Source organism: Astyanax mexicanus, chromosome 12, assembly GCF_023375975.1.
Source record: "Astyanax mexicanus isolate ESR-SI-001 chromosome 12, AstMex3_surface, whole genome shotgun sequence".
Lineage (NCBI taxonomy): Eukaryota > Metazoa > Chordata > Actinopteri > Characiformes > Acestrorhamphidae > Astyanax > Astyanax mexicanus.
The window spans coordinates 28,062,508-28,083,268 of NC_064419.1; the positions used below are offsets into that span (position 1 = coordinate 28,062,508).

Sequence of the window (20,761 nt, forward strand, 5' to 3'; positions counted from 1 at the left end):
CAAATGAGACAATGGTAAATGTCAGAATCTTTTAAAATGGCATAATAAGAAGAATATCTTCTTGAGGACTGTTGGTGAATGAGGCCCACGGTTTTCAAAGCCCGCAGCAGAGACGTCCATGTTGACAACGTTCACGATAGCTTACTTTGAGGATAGCGTAGACGCAGGAGAGGGCTGGTTGCCATCGGAGACGCCGTTGCCAGGGGAACTGTGATCGCTGTCGCCATTGTTTCCCCAGGTGTGCTCCGGCATGTTGGCCTCATCCTTAAACTCCTGCCCAGACATTATTCGCTCGATCTCCTCATCGGAAATCTACAGCGTGGACGAGAGAAAGGCACGACACACACATCCACACATTGAGAGAAAGAAACTTTTAATAGCTGCTAATTGAAAACTCAACATATTCAATTGTTCATTATGCAAAGAGCGAGAAAATTAGCATTTAGAAACCAAGGCCATGCCAGGGCCCCTGCCTTGTGCAGTTCAATCTTCTCCCTGAAGCGCTAGCTTGAGCCATACGCCATAATAGTTCAGGTGTTCACGATTTGTGGAACGAATCGGCCCAAAGGCTTTCCAGAGCGGCACAATGAGGAGGTAATTAGGCAGGGGTCAAACAGCCTGGGTTGCGCAAGCCTGGGATCAGGTGCTAATCGGAAGCTTTGTGGAGGGAAACAAAGCTAAGCTAACCTTAAGCTTCATAACGACACTTTCCAATCAGCATTTCGCTTATGGCTCGGTCGGTACAGCTTCTATTGAACTGAATGGAGTCTAAAGCTTAATGACTGCACTTGGGAAGACTAATGTGGACTAATGTAGTGGAAGGGGGGGTGGAGAAGATAAAAAAAAAAAAAAAAACACAAAAAATGCAACACAAATTCTGCCCCCCTTCCTCCTCCCACTGCACACTGTTGGTATTCGGCAAGCTTTTAGAAAACCTAACCACTGCACACATTAGTAGAGGCCAACATCCTCATTATTAGGTATTTCAAGGAACACAAAAGGAACGTTTTGCTTGGTACAAGAATTCAACACTTAATCTCAATCCCCAGGTGCGCGCACACACACATACACACACATGCGCAGAAAGAAAAGTAAGGAAGGTAAGAAAAGAGAGAGATACCCAAACACAGAGATATAATGAGGTTAATGGAGAGTGAATGAAAAGAATGGTGAAATGCTGTATTCAGCGCATCTCCGGCCTTGGGGAAAAGACATTTCTCTAATGAAATTAGCGTCTTTGGATGGTGGCAAGGGCATCGGGTTCTAATTCAAAAACTGCCCTTGCCTTTGTGCGTGAGCAAATGATTCAAAGTGCCTTTATCTGCAATCAGATTAATCAGCTCGTTTCATTTCATGCTAGTGGCAGAAACGTGCACAAACAATGAGACTAATGTAAATGAAGAGATTCATAAGTGGGAAAAAAGCGGGGGTCAGCGTCATATGGAGAAACTTCAGCAAGTCTCAAAGAAAAGAGGACAGCAGGAGGGCGCTAAGCAGATACAAAGCCAGGCTAAACTGACTTTTAATGCATGTAATTTGTGCGAATCTGTGAGTGTGAAAAGGAGATATGGATCAAAGAGATAGAAAAATAGTGCGAGAGAGGCATATACTGTGAATATGTGTGTGTGTGTGTGTTTACCTGAACAGGTCCGATGCTTTTGTTCCTTCCTCCTGGCATGCCATCCTCCCTGATTGCTAAAACACACAAAAACATCACATATTTACAGCCACTATAGAAATATTCAGTGGGGCAGCTTTTTTTTTAAAGGCTAATTTGTGAACTCTTTATTTCTCAAACCGCTGAGGATATTAAGAACTAGCAACGACCCAAAGGGCCGGAGGGGCTGCTGGCATTCTTTCCAAACGTGCTACATTTCAAAGGAATTTATATAAAAGGATTTAATTAAATTCTAATTAAGCAGATGAGAGGATTAGTGAGATGTTTAGTGATCAATAGAGCCTTGTGGTTAAAGGAGAAGCTAAGTGCATAGATTCTTTTTATCCATTTCTTTCTGATCAGGCTCACAGTGGGTCTGATTGAGGCCAAGTGTCAGTTTGTCAGTCAGACAAATATACACACACCCGTTAATGTACACATACAGTTAAACATGAAGAAGCTAAGCTAAAGAAGTTTTTTGGGCAATGCAAAAAATAATATGCTGCACTAAATCCAATTAAACAGGGCTAAATATATTGTCTTTAATAATATGTTAAGTTAGGTCAATGTATTTTTATGTACTGATGTGCATTATTAATCACAAAAACAAATTAATCATGATACAATAAAATAGTCATATTTTGATAGTTCTATATTGAACCAAAATGTTTCTTCTATTGCATTGTCTTAATAATATTTTTAAGAGTGCAGAACTTAAAATCATAATAATTCTGATATTGTGGTGAAGTGTGGGGGATTTGAATGGAATTTTGGCAACCAATGCATTTCTTGATTAGGCATTTTAAAAGGGAAAAAACCTTTTTAAATACCTAAATGTTACAAATAGACAAAAAAAAGTGTTACAAAAGATTCTTTGAGCAATTCCATAGACAAACTGTGTTTGGACTAGCGGTAGGAAGGTCTTCATAGATATACAGAAGCACAGACATAACTTTAATAAAATAGTTTTTTTAGGGAACCAAAAGTGGATTTTCTTCTGTAGTGCCTTTACTTTTAAGAGTGTAAAGTGTAAAAATTAGCACATCAGTCACATCAAGTATAATGCGTTCTGGGAAGTGAACATAAATGTGAAAAATCACAACTTTTCTGCCATTCTGCCAAACTGCCATTTAAAAATAATACTACAAATAAAATGTGTAGGTCAAAGAAAATTTTGGATCAAATATTAATTCTGTAATGCTAACGACTAACATAAACCTAAACGAGAAATAACGTCCTGTGTTCCTTTAAACAAAGGTTTCCTTCCAGTTAAGTCCATGCTTGTGTTTGCACTATATGTCCACTGGGGGGCAGCAAGAGTTAACTCAACCCAAGTGGGCCACTGGCAGTTTCACCCCATTCTGAAGAGCTAGCTCTCATGCTGAGGGACTGTAATCGTCCGGCTTCTGATCTGTGGACGTTTATTAGCTTCATTCACCTGAAGCAAAAGCACAGTATGATATCTCTTGTGTATATGTATGGCTGATTTTTGGCTACGTTCACATTACCAGGCTGGAGTGACTTAGATCTGATTTTTCCATGGCTGTGTGAACATGCCAAATCAGATTTTTTTTCAAATCAGATCGGATCACATCACACTCTCTTGGTGCAGCTGTGCAGCTATAGCTGCAAAAACAGCAAAAGCAAACCACCTGGCCTTTTTTATCCTTCTGGACCTGAACATGAATTTCAGACCAGCTGTTTGCTCTCCACTCGAGCAAAACATGCTCCACATATGAGCTGCTAAAGCTGCAAAAAATCGGATTTTAGCAATGTGGCTTGTAATGTGAACGTAGCCTTTGACAGATTCACAGCTTTAGATGTTGGTGCGTTGTGTGGAGTTCTGCTGCCCTCTCTCACCTTTTCTGTTCATGCCCATCTGTAGGCACTTGAGCAGCCTGCAGTACTGGCAGCGGTTGCGCTGCTTGCGGGACATCTCGCAGTTCTTGTCGCGGCTGCAGCGGTACACGCGTTTATTACAGATGCTGCGCTTGAAGAAGCCCTTGCAGCCCTCGCAGGAGATGATGCCATAGTGCAGTCCTGTGGCGCGGTCTCCACAAATGAGACAGGAGCGCTGCTCAGCCTGGTCATCTGAAAAAGAGAGAGAGTAAGTTTAACCTCTTTAGGATTAGATCTGCCTCAGGATTAGATCTGCCTCACATTCCAATAAATGCAAATCAAAATATTAAAACTGAGAAATCATCAGTGGACACACCGGAGGCCTCAGGTCGACTCTTAATCAATTAGGAAATGTAAAAGAAAAATGCTGTAAAAACACTGTTAAGCATTGGAGTGGTAGCATCAAGATCTAAATCTGACTGTGTAAATAAAAAAACTTCTCATTGAATCTAAATAAAATGAGATAAAAAGTTTTAATGATACTGTAGGTCAACAAAAGTGTAATCTGAATCAACTGTAGCTCAACAACAACAACAATAAAAATATAGGTAGTATTAGTGATTAGTAGCACTTGGTGTTAAAATGTTACATTAAACAAATGCAAGTTTATTCTATCTTTATTTGTGCTCTTTTACTTCCCTGTTAAAAAAAACTGTACAAAATAATTTCCACAGGTCTAAAGATTTTTGTACGTTTTCCTTGTGGCCTCAGCCTTAATCCCTCCGGCAGCTCTAGTCAAGCTCTACTGCTGAAACTCAGACAACTCGCATGACTAATTCATGCAGAACTGACAGAAAAGCTGAAGCTCGACCTCCTTCTCCGTCTCCATTATGACTCATTACACCCTCATCTCCCTCACTCCCGTCTGCTGCTGAAACAGCATCCAGCAGCAGCGCTTTACTCAAACACACTGCGAGCAGCCAGCTGGAGGTGTCAGCACAAGCAGCAATTAATTCACAGCAAATTTTGAGGTTATGTTACTCCAGACCTGCATTAACAACAGCATCAAATTACAGTATCTGCTGAAGTGGAAAAAAAGGTGGGGAAGAATATTTAAATATACAGAATGTATGGTGTATGGCTGGGTGAAGCTTGTGAGTGTGTATTCTTTCCATGAAGGAAACAAAGGGAAAAAATGTCTCCCGTTATTTTGAGTTATTCCAAGTTATTTAGAGCATTTCTATTGGTCCATTCATTGTGGAAAGACACATGATGATAAGGAGTGCCAAGTTAATGGAGAAAGGGAGAATGGGGAAAATGAGAAATGGCTGAAATAACAAAAAAGATGCTCAAATAATGCAAATAAAACAAGTTTATATTCACAAAGTTTTAAGAGTTCAGAAAGTAAAATTTGATGGAATAACCCTGTTTTTAATCACAGTTTTCATGAATGTTGGGATGTTCTCCTCCACCAGTCTTACACACTGCTTTTGGATAACTTTGTCACTCCTGGTGCAAAAATTCAAGCAGTTCAGCTTGGTTTGATGGCTTGTGATCATCCCTCTTTCTCTTGATTATATTCCAGAGGTTTTCAATTTGGTAAAATCAAAGAAACTCATCATTTTTAAGTGATCTCTTATTATTTAGAATTATTGTCTAGCCCTAGCTCCTAATCATTTTATGTATTTGCAAAATGCTGTAATTACTGAATACAAAAAAAAAAATCCCTTACACTGTGCCTGTGCCTGTGCATGGGGTGGCAGCATCATAATCTAGGGCTGTTTTTGAAATCTAGTTTTAAATATTTCACTACAGGAGTATGCAAATGACTTTTGAAACTTTAGGTACATTAAATTCAATGTAACCTAATATAATCTAACCCTAATCTAATGTTAATCAAACTGATCCCCATTCTAAAATCCATTTCTGTCTTATACACACACACACTTCATAATAAACTCGGCTCAGCAGGGCTCAATATGCCTCGTAATGAAGGTAATCTTATCATAATGAATCTAATCTAAAGGTCAAAAGTCTTGATACCAGATGGACGTGCTCTCTATTGCCTTATGGGGTGTGCATGTGGGGAGAACCTGCTGGCTCACGGCCAGTTGCTGCGTCATGGCTGACTAGGCAGGAAGAGGGTTCAAACCCAGAGCTACGAAAACACAACCCCCCCTCCCTTCCCCCGCGGTGATCAGATCCCTTCAAGCCTCCGCTCCCTTAGCTTTCAGTGGCCTGCTGGACACTCTATCCCCCGCAGGGCCGCAGGACAGACCTTCATCATGGAGATGAGGGAAGGAGCTGACACGCGCGTCCAGTCCTGAATGGAGGGTTTTCCACTAAGCCTGTTAGCATTACATGAAAATAGACCTTTTTTTTCTGAGGGGGAAACATTCTATAGGTGTTCTTTTATCACCGTCAGCCTTGAGAAGTCAATTGAGGCTGTTGGTATCTGTGTGGTCTTTTTAAATTTAGTGGTTATCTGCCATTTATTACCTTATATTACTGTTGAGATTAAAGCGACAGCCTGTAAGTTTTGAAGATATAGAGCTTTAGGCACCTTTCTGGTGGGAATGTGTAATTGCGCAGAGACAGTGAAACTGTTTTTAATGCAGGATTATGTAAATCCATGTTGTGCGTATAATCAAGAGAAAGGTGGATGACCACAAGCCAAACAAGCTGAACTGCTTGAATTTTTGCACCAGGAGTGGCATAAAGTTATCCATAGGCAGTGTGTAAAACTGGTGGAGGAGAACATGCCAAGATGGATACAAATTGTGATTAAAAACCAGGGTTATTCCACCAAATATTGATTTCTGAACTCTTAAACCTTTATAATTATGAGCTTGTTTTCTCTGCACCTTTTTTGTTATTTCAGCCATTTCTTATTTTCTGCAAATAAATAAATAAATGCTCTAAACGACAATATTTTTATTTGGAATTCTGGAGAAATGTTTTTCGTAGTTTATAGAATAAAACAACAATGTCCATTTTACTCAAACATATACCTATAAACAGCTAAATCAGATAAACTGATTCAGAAACTGAAGTGGTTTTTAAATTTTTTTTCCAGAGCTTTATATTTGTTTATATATAAACCTACCAGACCACTGCTGTTTTTAAAATAATATATTAGACACTGCAGAGACAACCGAATCAGGACACTGGTATCATTAATTAGAACATTTTGATATCTTCCTAACACAGGAATAGTACTGCTTTCACTTTTAAATAGTAATAAAACTTAAAAATTAAAAAAAGATATATTTGAAAAACTTTGGGACTGCTGCTTTAATTGAGTTAATTAAAACTATAGCACAGGTTAGGGTTCTGTAGTAATCTTATTGGGGGCAATTTATTTATGGCCAATCCACTAACTTAAAAATATAAATGCCTGTACCTAGAGAAAGAAATGTAGATACAGCATTGAAGGCTAGAGATATAGATAGAGAAATAGAAATGAGAAAGAAAGAGAGACAGAAATAGACTCAGAGAGAGTGCACGGAAAAGAAGAGGTGGAAAGAAGGTAAAAAAAAAAAAGTTGCAGTTGCTGGAGAATGCGGCAGGGTCAACTGCCGGGGCTGGGGGCCGTTAATGGAGAGTTCAAGTCATAAAAGCAGGGTCATGGCCCAGAGCCTTTTCTCTTTCCACACGAGAGGGAGTTCCTCAGGCCTGTCGTTACAGCGGAGTCAAGAACAGGCCATTCAAACCATCTGACATGCCATTTACTCTTCTATGAGACAGTATGATTACAGTGCAGAATGCCAGGGCTTCTGAAAAGCCTCCGCTGCCTGGCTGACTCTTTGTGGAGAGAGAGCGATAGAGAGAGAGAGAGTGGCCTTCCAAACCGGCCTGGGGTCAGCAGTGCACGTGCGCAGCGGCAGAAGAGCCGGGAAGAGGAGAGCTGAAGATTCCGAGGTCCTTTTCCCCCTCTTCCCTTTAGTGCTCTGACATTGTTTGGGCCGATAGTGAGGTGAAGAGTTCAAGCTTTGATTCCAGGCAGGAGGAATCGTACAGCAGCCCAAACACAATTTTTGCAGAGAAACAAATAAAATCATTCTAATATATGAGTTAGAAAATAAAAACAAAAATATAAGCCATATCAACTCATACATGATTAAAGACTACAATTTGAATTACTAAAAGGACTGATAAAATGTTCATGATTATATATATATTATATATATGTTTGTTTATATGCATGCATTTAATATTCTGCACTTTAGTTCTGTGTTAGATGTGTAGTAGGTAATGTTAAATTATTTTTTTTATACAAAATCAGACTCATGGTAACTTACTGTTGTTTACAAAATAGACATAAATACATATATTTTTAATTTCTTTGGTTTCTGCAAGAAATAAAAACTAACATTAAATTTGCTCTAGTAATATATTCTAGAAATAAATGCAATTTTGTTCTGTGATTTTTCATATTGCCAAAAATGCTGTCAGTGCAAAATTACCCTAAAATAGTGTGATATCATTGTTCACCCCTAATATGAAATAAAAAATGTTAGATGTCTCCAGAGAAATAAACAGAGCTGCGGTTAATTCTAACATGACTGAGAAAGCACATCTTGAATGAAAAACATCGTGATTGATTTAAATAAAATTATTATTATTAAAGAAACCAACATATTATTTGGCCCCTAATCATTTAATGCTTTCCTAAAAGTACTGCAGCTATTGAATATAAAAAAAAAATCTAAAAATGACCTTATATTGTTCATTTGACAATAGTACCCCAAATTAAATTATGTTTTGTTGGACATATTTCCAAGTGTAAATTAAGTAACCATGTTCCTTTTATCTGCATACATCTGTATGTGTGTACGGCAAGTCACTCCAGGTATTGCAATTTGAATGTTGGTGATGTCTCAGAACTTGGCTCAATTACTAAACCAGCCGACCTGAGAAACTATCATATGAATCAATGTTTAATCTTCCCCTCTTCTTTTCTCTCTCTTCGTCTTGTTACATGCAGATACAGGAGGTTTCTAAAGGCTTTTGGAGGTATTACCATCTGAATGTCATTGGCTTTGAGCCGCCCGGGGTGAGCTGAAAGCTTTAGCATACTGTTCCGGCCCTGCAGGAGCCGCCGGGACCCCGCAGAGACAAAGAGCAGACCCCTGACGTATTAGCTTTACAATGCTGAATGGGTTTACTCATATTCAACCCATCACTGCTGCTGAAGTCACCAATATCAAACAGTGTCCTTCAAATTAAGCACTTTGAATACTTTTGACTTACTAAGCGCTTCCTCTGGCTTTGGGATAGGACTTTTCTTTGTTTTTGGAAAAGCCTTGTTACACATTATCATTAAGTGTTGACGCCAATAGGGCAATCTGGCAACAGTATTCCAGAAATAGTAGCAGAAGAAAGCATGGGATGGGGAAAATATTTTAGTTTGTGGTATTTTTAGGCATGTACTCTACACTTAAGCCTATTCATTTCCATTGTTCCCCATTAGGTTCTGCTCAAAGACTTAGGACAGGTCACCACAGATTAAACGTACTACGCTGATTTACATGAAGCCGCAAAGCCGGTCATGCTAAGCTAAGCCAGGATCAGGATCTGAGTCGGCTCTAAGTTCAGACTTAGACTTTGCAAATAAGCTCATGTAGGGACTTTACAGTGTAGGCGTTTGTGTTTGCAGATCTGCAAGAAATTTAATTTAATTAATCTAATTCAGTCTGTGGTCAGTAGCTAACTAAGTTGGGCCTGTATAGAGTATAACTCCACAAAACACAATAAGAATCTTCCCTAAAAGAGAATAAGATAATCCTGGACTACACAGATTTTTTTTATCAAGATTTAGGCTTAACCCGTCTCCAGGCAACCGACCCAATGAGCACAAGCTGAACTGTATTAAATACTGTATTAATACTAATATGACACTTCAACTCACTCTCCTGGTTGAAGTTTGCTCATTTCTCAATGTGAGAAATTAAAGCCCAAATGCTTTACAGTTACATCGACAGTAGCCTTGATTGCAGACCATTTGCCTAGACCTTACAGCAGAAGCAGTGTTATGCAGGACGCATTGGAAATCGTAAATTATTGGCCACGCTATGTGAAATGACTAACTTCCTTCAATGAGAAAACACTGCTACCAATGCCGGCTTCCTTTATTCACACCTCGGCTTCGCCTTGATTGGCTAAATTTGTCACCCTCTCTTTCAAGTGCATGGCCACCCTATAAACCTGGAGTTCCCTCACACCTTCACCCACTTGATCCCACAGCGTCACCTCTCGCACACATCCCGCCTCCGTCTCAGCCTGCCCTGTCACTCAAACACTCAAAACACACAACACACACACAATCAATCAAATACTTTGGGGCTGTATATTGGCAAGAATCTGTCGATTGTTTTTGTATATGAATTTAATGTATTGAGATATTTTGCGATACTGTAAGAATAATTTTTTTTTTACACATTTTAGGAAAAGTTAGTATAGCATAAAAACACTGTATACAATATGACTCAAGTTTAAACAGCCCCAAAAATATCCTATGTTTTTGAGAATCAATACAGTAATCACAAAATATAACCTTATTGTGCATAAAAGCATAATGCTCAAACATGTACCAATAACTGTCAAAACCAAAAATCCTAATACACCAACTAATAATAAATTACTGGAAAAAAATATATAGACATGACATTATTTGCCCACCAAAACAAAAACCCAAACAGTCCACAAACATGACCACCACAAAAAAGGAACCTCCCACAAGTTGCTGATTAGAAAAAGGAGCTGTTTTGGTTGTGGTGGTGGTGGTGATGTAGAAGGTGGGGGGAATGCAAAAGCCAGTTTTTTTGCCTCATCTTGAACCCTTCCCTTTGCCTTGGGCAGTGTTTCCCCCCACCTTTCACACACAGTGCCGAGACCCCCTGTTGGGCCTATTAAACCTTGCATTGTTACCCTGAGGTCAGGCCTGGTTTCATACCAGATTTCAGCAGAAGCAAGGATTTACCAGCCCACAACTTTCAACTAAGGGTGGACGATAATATCACACAACATATCAATACTTATGATTTACGATATAATATGAATCACAATTAATTTGTTTTCACTGCCATACTTTCATTACAGTCTTCAGAGAGGCTCTTCACCACTCTCATATACTGTATTACACTATTACACGCACCATTCCACCAGTTCTTAACGTTCTTCATCACCCACAATACTGGCCAAGCTGACCATTGAAGATGATGTCAGACAAGATCAGTGCGCTGCTGTGTGGTTGACACCAACCATCTTAACCTAAATGGACACGGAATGCGGATGTGTTTAGTATAGATTTTTTCTTCAGTCCACAAGTCCAAACCAAAATGGAGGTCAAGAACCAGAAGATGGAAGGAGTAGATGGAGGAGTGTGGTTAAAGAGTGGTGGGAGGTGGGGATGGGGGGAGCTCAATGGGCTTTGTCTTTGTTTCCATTAGAATCAGACCTTGCTTCGGTGGGGTGGAGCAGGGTAGGGTAGGGTAGAATTTGGTGGGGTTGGGTGGGGGGGGTCATCTCTCCTGTACTTTTCCATTCTTTCACCACCACTCCTCTTTTCTTATCCATGCTTCCTCTCCCATTATTGTCTAGTGTACTTCCTTGCTTTTTGAGTGTTTTAAGCTGGATATGATCAACTGATGTCAAATTAGTTCTAATTTCTCAACAAAAAAAAAATATGTTGGGACATATGGAATTTTGCAAGAGTAGAGAAAATACAGGATTTATGGCAAAAAAACGTCTTCAAAAATGTACAATATAAAGGCGAAAATATCCTATAAATCTTACATAATCCCATCAGATGGATAGCACATGTTGTTAAATCTCAAAAAAACACTGAAATTGAATACAAAGGGGAAAAAGTGCCAATTTTGACAAAAAACAAAACCTGAATCAAGAGCACAATGTCTAGTGTACTTTCTTGCTCTCACAGTGTTTTTATTTGAATCTAATCAATAAAATCAAAATAATATCTTACGTTTTCTCAATTAATCTGAAAATAATACGCCGTGAAATATGGAACATTGCATGGTCCAAACCCCACTGAAAATATACAGTAAGTTGACAAATTCCATAAAATGCTCAAATGTGACCCTGAAATTAGATTAAATGTGCATAAGAGATTTAAATTAGTAGATAAAATTGTCTACCAAGAAAAAAAATCTCAATTGCACAATGTCCAGTGTATTTTCTAACTCACTGAGTGTTTTCAGTTCAATCTAACCAATTGGTGAGAATCCATATCACAGTGACATATGGAGGACAACATTTTAAAGAAATTATAAAGGAACGTTAACTATGGGGCCAAAAGTATCCCATTATGTCCAACACCCACATCTGATTTTGTCTATATGTAGTATCTAATAAAGCACTGGAACAAAAAGGGTCAATTTTGACAAAGTAGCCTTAACAAGACTTCTAAACTAGAAGCTACTTATCCGTCCTCACTACAGTGCCTGATTAGTTATGTGCACAATCTGTGATGATCTGGTCTTGTCCATTATCTCTAGATCTGTCCCTGGCTCGGCCTCCTCCACTATAATCCCCTCTGTCAGGTCAGTCTTGGCCAAAAGCAGGCATGAATGAATACAGGATCGCATAAGAATGACTCCCTCTTCACCCCCCCACCCAGTTCCACTGCCACGTGGGCTGGAGACAATCTCGCCCAACATGATCTCTCCGGTCATTAGCATTAGATAGATTAGCAATTGCACATTATGCTAAGCTAATCTTTTATTAATTCTATACAGTTGTTTTTAGCTTGGCACTTTAGTTGATATAGCTGCCAGCATACTGCTGGTAGACTTCAGCATTACTCAGTGGCTTCTTTGCATACATAGAGTTCTAAGGCCATTCAAAATGTTTGCATTCACCTTATCAGTATCAGGCTAGCTTCATGCTGGCTTGCTTAAAATCTAACCTGCTGAGGCTGCACTTTCAGGCCTGAGTTGTTTGGAAAGGGATTTTTTCGTGCTTCCTCTGAGTCTAAAAACAAAACAAGTGCATACCAAATGGAGCCGAACAGCATTACAGCTCAAAGAAAGCCAGAATCAGCCATTTTAACAATGGCACAATGACAAGGGAGGTTACATTGACTATTGGGTTAGTATTGACTATTGAGGTTACCCAACAGTAAAGCTGAGCTGGGTCTCTCCGTGATCTGTGCTGCTGGGTGCTGCTTGGTTGTTATAGCTCGGTATTAAAATCAATACAGGCCAAGAGCAGTTAAAACATATTCAATTCTGAAATGTGTACAACTATCATGACATGGCTCTTAGCTCTATTGATTCCTACCACGACTGAGATAACCTTCTCTTCAACCCAGGCCAGATTCTGCTGCAAAACTTCCCTTTCTTCTGGAGCCCTTATCTAAAAGGCGGGTTACGGGCCTGGATTCTTAGCACGATGCCTTTCATGTGAGGGCTTTGGAATGTCTGCACTTGTGGGGTGCCATTGATTTGCCAAAGTCTACACAGCGAAGAAAGTCTCTGCGTACTGTTTAATGGGAGAACCGTGTGAAGGCCAAAGTCGCTGCATCTTTGCGCAAGTGCGTTAGATGGTTTTCAAATGGTGGTGTGAAAAGTGATGCGTTTGCGCAACCTTATAAGAGAGAGACACTTGAAGAATATCTTGAATTCCATTCTACTCCATTTGCCAGTGTGTCTCGACGCATGAAGAAGCTTCTTAAATTGATTAATGTTTATGGACCACTGTCAAAGTAGACTAGAGTTTTTATTATAATCTTATAAAGTGCACGAGAGTGAATAGAGTCACATAGACCTAGCAGAAATGTTTAAACAAATAAGATTGATTTTCTTATAGTAAATGCACTATGGGTTGAATAAAGCTAGCTCCTTTAGCTGCGAGATCACCTTATCCAACCTGTGGAAACAGCCGCGGAGTGAGAGAAAAGAAAAAGAAAGAGAGAGAGGCTCATGTTCAAAGCGCTGATGCACAAAGCGTTGCTGAATCAAAGAGAGGAGGCACTAAAGCGAGAAGAAAATCAATCAACCCTGATGATGTCAAAATAACACCTCTGTTTCGCAGGAGTATCCAGTGTGTGGGGGTAATTATCACAGAGCTAGAAGAGCAGGACAATATTACTGTTTGGCCCAGTGATGTCAGCTTACATAGGTCAGTGGTGTGAAGGCCATTATAGTAGAGCCTATCATAAAGACAAGCATAGGGCCTAAATTTAGACCAATAATACAGAACCTCCAGTCCCTGACCTCTTCTACTGCTATTGATCTACACACAGGTTTTCGTCCCCTCCCCCGTAAGTATGCACACACACACACACACACACACACACACACACACACACATACAGACACAGCCTCCACATCACCCTCCACCCCCCTCCTTCCACCCCAGATGCCACTGCGAGGTGACTTCCTGCCTGGACGAGTGACGAATGAGAGAGAAATGGAATTTAGAGGAAAACAAAAAGAAAGAAAGAAGGGAAAGAGGAAAACGAGAGACAGAAGGTACATGGAAAGGGAGAGGTAGACAAGGAAAAAGAGAGGAATGACAAGGATGAAAGAAACCTGGAGAGAGAAGACCACCACCCCCTACATCTCCCCTCCTGTTGGTAACAATAACACAGCAGCAGGGCTAAGCTATAGCAGCAGGCTCAATAGGATTAGCACTGGAGGTGGGGTCTTGTACAGTAGTCTTTTCAAACATATGAGCACCCACACACACACACAATCACAATGGTGTGTTTTTGCATACCACCCTTGGCCATATTCAAGAGCAGGTACAATTTGATGGCACTCACACTGGGTTTAATTCATTTAAATTAGAAGTGTTGTGCTATGATAAACAGGTAAGTGTTTATTATGATCATCACCTACGGTAAACTAAAAACACAGAAAGGTTCCTTAAGAGTTCTTCAGTAAAAGCATTATTAGCAAGCTACAACTGTAAGAACTGTATTAATGCTAAAGTGGTTCATAATCTGGATATCAGCATTGATAAAATTATTTTTTTCTAGGGCCAAATAACATTTACAGCACTATAAAAACCAAATCTATCTTTTAGATATCTTGCTGATCAACATTTGTTTGCATTGTCAATTTTTGATTAATATTATGCCAGGCTCCATTCTACAGTGGGTTTTATTCTATATGGGTAACTGAGAACTATGATTGGGTGGTGAAATACCATGCTATCTTGAACCATGACATTTCCAAGGACTGTATAAAGACTTAAGTGGTTCTTGGTCTGATTAAACCGTTCCTTGCATTGGTGAAGAACATTTTAAGTGATCTATCTGTAGTAAAAGAACATTTGTTCAGTATTATGTAGAACCCACTTTCTTCTCAGATTGTATTATAAACCTTTTTTTTAATTTGGAGTTTAGTTAAGATTCAACTGTTTCATCAAAGCTGACTGTTTCATTAACATTGATTGATTCTGCCTGAAGTGTCTGAAGTCTTACTAATCAAGGAATCAAAAGATTTAAACCCCCTTTGCTTGGATCAAACTATAAAAAGATCTCTTAGATGTTCTCAAACGCAACGAAATTGGATGATTTATGAAGATTGAACTGCTTCCTTAGCACTGACCATTTTTGTTAACATGACTGGCTATTTAGTTAGCATGGCTTTTTAAACAATCAAACCATTTTTGGTAATATATAGAACATTTTAGTATGAACATAGCTTAGATCTACTAAAATGGGGTGTTTGGTTAAGATTAAACTGTTTCATCAAGGCTGACTGCTTCATTAACACTGACAGATTATTTAACCAATAAGATTCCAGGTTTGGAATCAAATAACCATTTTTTTTCAGTACTATAAAATTGCTTTGCTTAGAATATACAAACGAGACTGTTTTGTAGTGCAATTGATGACTCAATGAACTTGGAGATTTCATTAAGATTTAGCTTCTCTCAGGCTGACTTCATCTGAACTATTGTTTTATTACTATTATTAAGACTCCAGACTTTATTCTAGAGTTCATGTTTATTCAACATCCTTCAATATGAACTATCTTTGGTATATAGAGAACCGTGTGTAGACTTAAGGGGGTCTTTGCCTGATTAAAGGCTTGGTGAAGAGAGGAATGTTAAATGGGATCTATAAAGCACCAATAAGGATTCTATGTACTGCTTCGCATAAAAGAAAGTTATAAAGTATTACAAATTCTAAACTTGAATAAAAATCTATAGATCTGAATTTTTTTTCAGGTAGCTTGTTAAAACCTACTGATTCTCTGATTAAAACTCCTGACTTCATCCTGAACTGGTCTTTCACTCAACAAGTTCAATTCAAAGCTATCCTGGCTGTTGAAATACCACTGTAATTGCCCCCCACCCTCCAACAAAGGGGTTCTTTAAGTGGTTCCATGTAAGAATCATTTTTGTAAGACATTTAAAATGTTCTTTACTAATTTAAAGACTCTTCACACTCATGAATGCATTATAGAATTGAGAATTGTAAAAATACAAATGCTACAAATGCCACACAAAAAAGAACCACTTTTGTTTTAAGAAATCAGCTGCATTGATTTCTTGAAACCTTTCCTTTTTTTTTTTATAAAAACAAATCTAAAAAAAAAAAGTTGTTGAAGCTGGAGTTCATTGACATATGTGAAGGTGCAAATGAACGAACAAATGAATGAAAGAGTGAAGATGACACCCAAAGGCTCATCAAATGTGGGAGAGCGCTTTACACCTCATATTCCAATGTGAGAACATCTTCACATCAAACGATGTGGGAAACATGTGCTGATTAGCATAAAACTAACATGGCGGCATAAAAAAAAGGACTAATATCACGTCCACCTGGCCTGAACTGCCATACATTTTACTTCACTTCAGCAAGCATTAAATAAAATGCTTAATTTTAATTAATGAATTGTAAACTATATTTAGGCCAAATGCAGCTTTAAATAAGATAAAAAAAAATGTAAAACAATAGCTCATATCAATTTCAAGCACTAGAATCTAATTACCTTTCAGGCTAACTCACTTTTCTGCCCTTTGTATTTCTTTTTCCCCCTCCTTGAGCTGAGCAAATGTTACGATGCTGGTTTTATGATCAGCTGAGGAGGAGCTAAAAAGTCAAAGTGATAAAAGCAGGGAGGAATGAGGGGTGAAGTTTGGGCTACAGTAGGAGGAGGGGCAGGGGGGGGCTTGCGTATGTGTGACTGTGTGTGTTGGGGGTTTAAAGAGATGAGTGTAGGGTCCCGCTGACCCCCGCTCCTCGTCACATGAACACAGCTGCCTGCTCAGCACAGAAAACCTTTTCCAGATGGGCCACAGCCTGCATACCACACAGCACAAACACACACACACAAACACACATACATATATATATACATACACATGTATATATGTGTGGTTCGTGTGGTTCACTATTATTACTACACTCACGGACAGGCCTAGACAAAAGAACATACATCATATTTATTTTTTAAATATTATTCACACACTATTCTTATATTATACCTTCACTCACCACCCTAAGACAATTAACCACAATAAGACAATAGCCTTCAATAGCCTCTCTTCTCTATTCACATTAGACTAAGAGGGAAAAATGGGATAAATACAGTGTGCACACATATGCAACAGCAGTTTACCGGCCTACAGTGTTTCCATACCCTTCACTACAGCTAACAAAGCGTAGCTTCATCATTATTGCCGACACAGTCATTCCCAATACCACTGTTACGTAATACCTACAGCCATTACACCTCATGAACAGTAGTAGGCCTGCATAACTGCTAGTAATAGGCCCATATAACCTTCCCTCAGAACTGGGGAAATACTTATTCTAACTAATGATTGCCTGATCTAGACATTAATTAATATATCAATTAAACACACACACACCTATAAATATATATTCTTACACATTACACACATAAACTGATAATAGTAGGCCTGCATAACCAAGACCACCCATACAATCCACTCAAAATGGATAAACACTTATTTCTTACTGATTACTGCCTGATCTAGTCATAATAATCATTTATCATTTAAACACACAAAAACCTATAAATGTCTCTTCAAACACATCACACATAAACTGATAATAGTAGGCCTGCATAACCAAGACCACCCAAAAAAAACCCACTCAAAAATGGAGAAAAACTTATTACTTACTGATTTATTTATCTGATTATATCTGTAGATTATATTAGATAATATTTGATTATATATTCTTTCTTACACATTACACACAAACTGTTAGTATTGGGCCTGTATAACCAAGACCACTGGTAAAATCCATTTAAAATGGAGAAACAATTATTTATATCTGATTTATTTATTTATATCTGTACATTACATTATATTATATTATTAGATTATATATTCTTACGCATTACATATAAATTGTTACTAGTAGGCCCACACAGCACGGATCAACCGTAACACCTCTTGCACCATTCAAAACAGAGAAATGCTTACAACAGATTGATTAAGTTATTTATATTAGCAGATTTGTATATATAAAAATAAATATATTTTTGAATACAGGCTACAGAAACTGTAGTAAATAAGAGTAGGCCCACACATCCTAGACCATACAGTAATACTTCTTTAAAGACTTAAACACATATTTATATATGTAGGTCTATATTAATATATACATATATATGTAGGCCTAATGTTTCTATTGCTAATAGATACAGACTGTATTAGAATGACTTACTGTGCCTTTTGTCTGATACTGTACTAAACCTCACTCACATATATTGTTTTGTAAACAAAATAATTATAATAATAAAATTCGAAATGTATTAATTATACCAAAAAATCTTTACTATATTATTTGTTATAATTTTTTTTTCACGTAAAATTAGTCAACTTATGCTAAAACATATGCTAACCAGTAAAGTCAATAGGAGATGTTTGGTGCTAAACAAATAGCCCAAACAGCTAAACCCAACAGCTGTTGGCTTCAGTGGACAGACAGTACACAATACAAGAAAACATACATTCAAACCTTACATGTGTAATCTCCTATATATGACAAATTACAAAACACACACACACACACTCATTTACAAAGAGCAATATATGGCTACTTAAAATGTACATTGTTTATTCACCCTCACACACCCACAGACAGACACACACACTGAGTAACTAGCTTCCCTGTCTTTAGCATTAAATGTGGAGGAAGTCAACAGCCTGCTCAGTCTTTCCTTCATTCTGTGCTTTGTTTTCTTACCTTCCCATGAATCCATCTCATGTCTCTTCCGATCCCACTGCCATTCATTCATACATGTATCCTCCTGGAGCAGCAGGGCTTAGGCCTCATGTCTCTCTCTCCCTGCCTCTTCTCAGTCCAGCTTTCTCTCCCCTGCGCTCTCCTCCCCTCTCCTCTCCTCTCCAGCTCTGGCTGCCTCTGATCCTCCTCCTCCCACCGTGGCCCTGCTGGTCACTTTCAGCCCCAGTCACATGACCACCCAGTTCAGGCCCCAGGGGTCACGGCGTGGCCAGAGGGCCAATGACGTTGTGGGGGGTTATCTGAGTGGAACTGATAGCCCTATTTTTCCCTGCAGAAGAACAATACAGTCCACCCCTCCCCTTCTCTCTCTCCTTCTCTGTCTCTCTATCTCTCTTTTCAAATCCAGGAGAAGTGCACAGACAGGCAGAGGTTAAAGTGAGCTGTTTCGCCATCAAAGAGCGCTAGATTTTTCAGAATGGAAGGAAAAAAGGGTAGTGAGGAGCAGGCACACAGAAAAATAAAAGCATTTTCTGAAAATAAAGCAGGTTCACATTTTTAAAAACATTTTACCATAAACAAAAGAATAAAAATATTGTGTAACAAATTCTATGGTAAGCCATTTGGTCTAAAATGTCACCAGCCATACAAAAAGTAAATCAGGTTAATTAACCATAAAAACTCAAATTCAAAAGTATTTTTTCTACAAAGAACTTTCCACTTTTGGAGATTTTTTACTGCTAATAATATCAGACCCTCAGATTCATGGAGCCATTCTGACTGGTCAAACTCTCAGGATGATATATCAATAAAGTCATTTTGATTATTTATAATAATAATTATAATAATTATAATTACTCCTTTACTAGTTATGGTTTGTTACAGTAAATAGTCTAGTTTCAGATATAATTATTTTTTTACTTCTCATGACTGATATCCTTTTTGCCAAAAATGCTACCAGTGAAGTCCAACTCAAATTCAAGGTCTCTTCATTTTTAGTTCAAACTTTAATTTTAGATATTTTTATCTGAAATATTTTCAAATATTTAATAGTAATAATATTAGATCTACATATTTATAAAGTCATTCTGACTAGTCATATTGCCAGGATGTCAAATCCCTGTAACCTTGACTAGTCATACAGTGTGCCACAATTGATTCACATCGAATTTCACTTATTTATTTATAATTATATATTTTTTGGTAAAATTGTAGTTGAAGTAACTATGACTACAAAAAAACTTCAGGTCCAAAAAACTGTAAATTAGTTCTGACTAGAGCAATTATAATCGCTTATGTAATTTTGAAGTACAAATAGAAATGCAGAATTAGGATATGTGCAATTCTAGAAATCTACAACATATCTTTAGATATAAAAAATAGTTTTGTCTAGTAATATTAATAATACTATTATTATTTATATTTAAAACGTTTACTAGAATTGCAGTAGAGAAATATGGAGTTACAACCTGGTAAACATTCTGGTAATGTTTAGTTAAACTAGTCAGATTTATTGTTTGATCTGTAGATCTTATATAATTACTATTCCTTATTTCATAGCTGGTATCTAAAAAAATGTATTAGTAGGTAATACAGTGTAATACAGTGAGTTAAGACACTGCTATTACTGATGTCATTTTAGGCCTAAATGACTTGTCATTATTGTATATCATAGTATAGAGGTCTAAATCATAAATGCATACTAAAACTAATCAAAACTAAATTAGATATTGAATCTAAGTTTAGCTCACACAATTAATGTACGTGTACTTGGACTTCTTACTAATCAATGTACAGTGAAGTCATTTAAAATGCCATTTTTACTAGTAAAAAATCAAGCTGAAGATATCTACACTGTTATTTCGACAAATAAAAAGTCCAGGTCCACATATCCATAGATGAATTTGGACAAGTAAAAGAGTGCAATTAAAGATATTGCTAATTTCATTTTGACTGTTTGTAATGTGCAGTTTTAGATATCTAAACTCATAATGATAATATAAATATCAAAGTAGTGTAAATTACAGTGCAGATATCTGGGAGTACAATTTCTACTAGTAAAAGAG

At 37.9% G+C, this 20,761-nt stretch overlaps 1 protein-coding gene across 2 annotated transcripts in view; it reads right to left on the minus strand.

The window, feature by feature from the left end:
• nr6a1a (nuclear receptor subfamily 6, group A, member 1a) overlaps window positions 1–20,761 on the minus strand; it is a 133,198-nt gene that overhangs the window by 12,436 nt on the left and 100,001 nt on the right. The window contains exons 1-4 of one of the 2 annotated variants that reach the window (XM_015600798.3): window positions 18,699–19,066; window positions 3,518–3,748; window positions 1,640–1,695; window positions 146–312 (exon numbers count right to left, since the gene is read on the minus strand). In XM_015600798.3, coding sequence (XP_015456284.1) covers window positions 146–312; window positions 1,640–1,695; window positions 3,518–3,748; window positions 18,699–18,750 — 506 coding nt within the window. In that variant the 5' untranslated portion in view covers window positions 18,751–19,066. Of the gene's footprint in view, window positions 1–145; window positions 313–1,639; window positions 1,696–3,517; window positions 3,749–18,698; window positions 19,067–20,761 lie in introns of those variants that run through there. The other variant, XM_049485801.1, reaches the window with a different exon arrangement.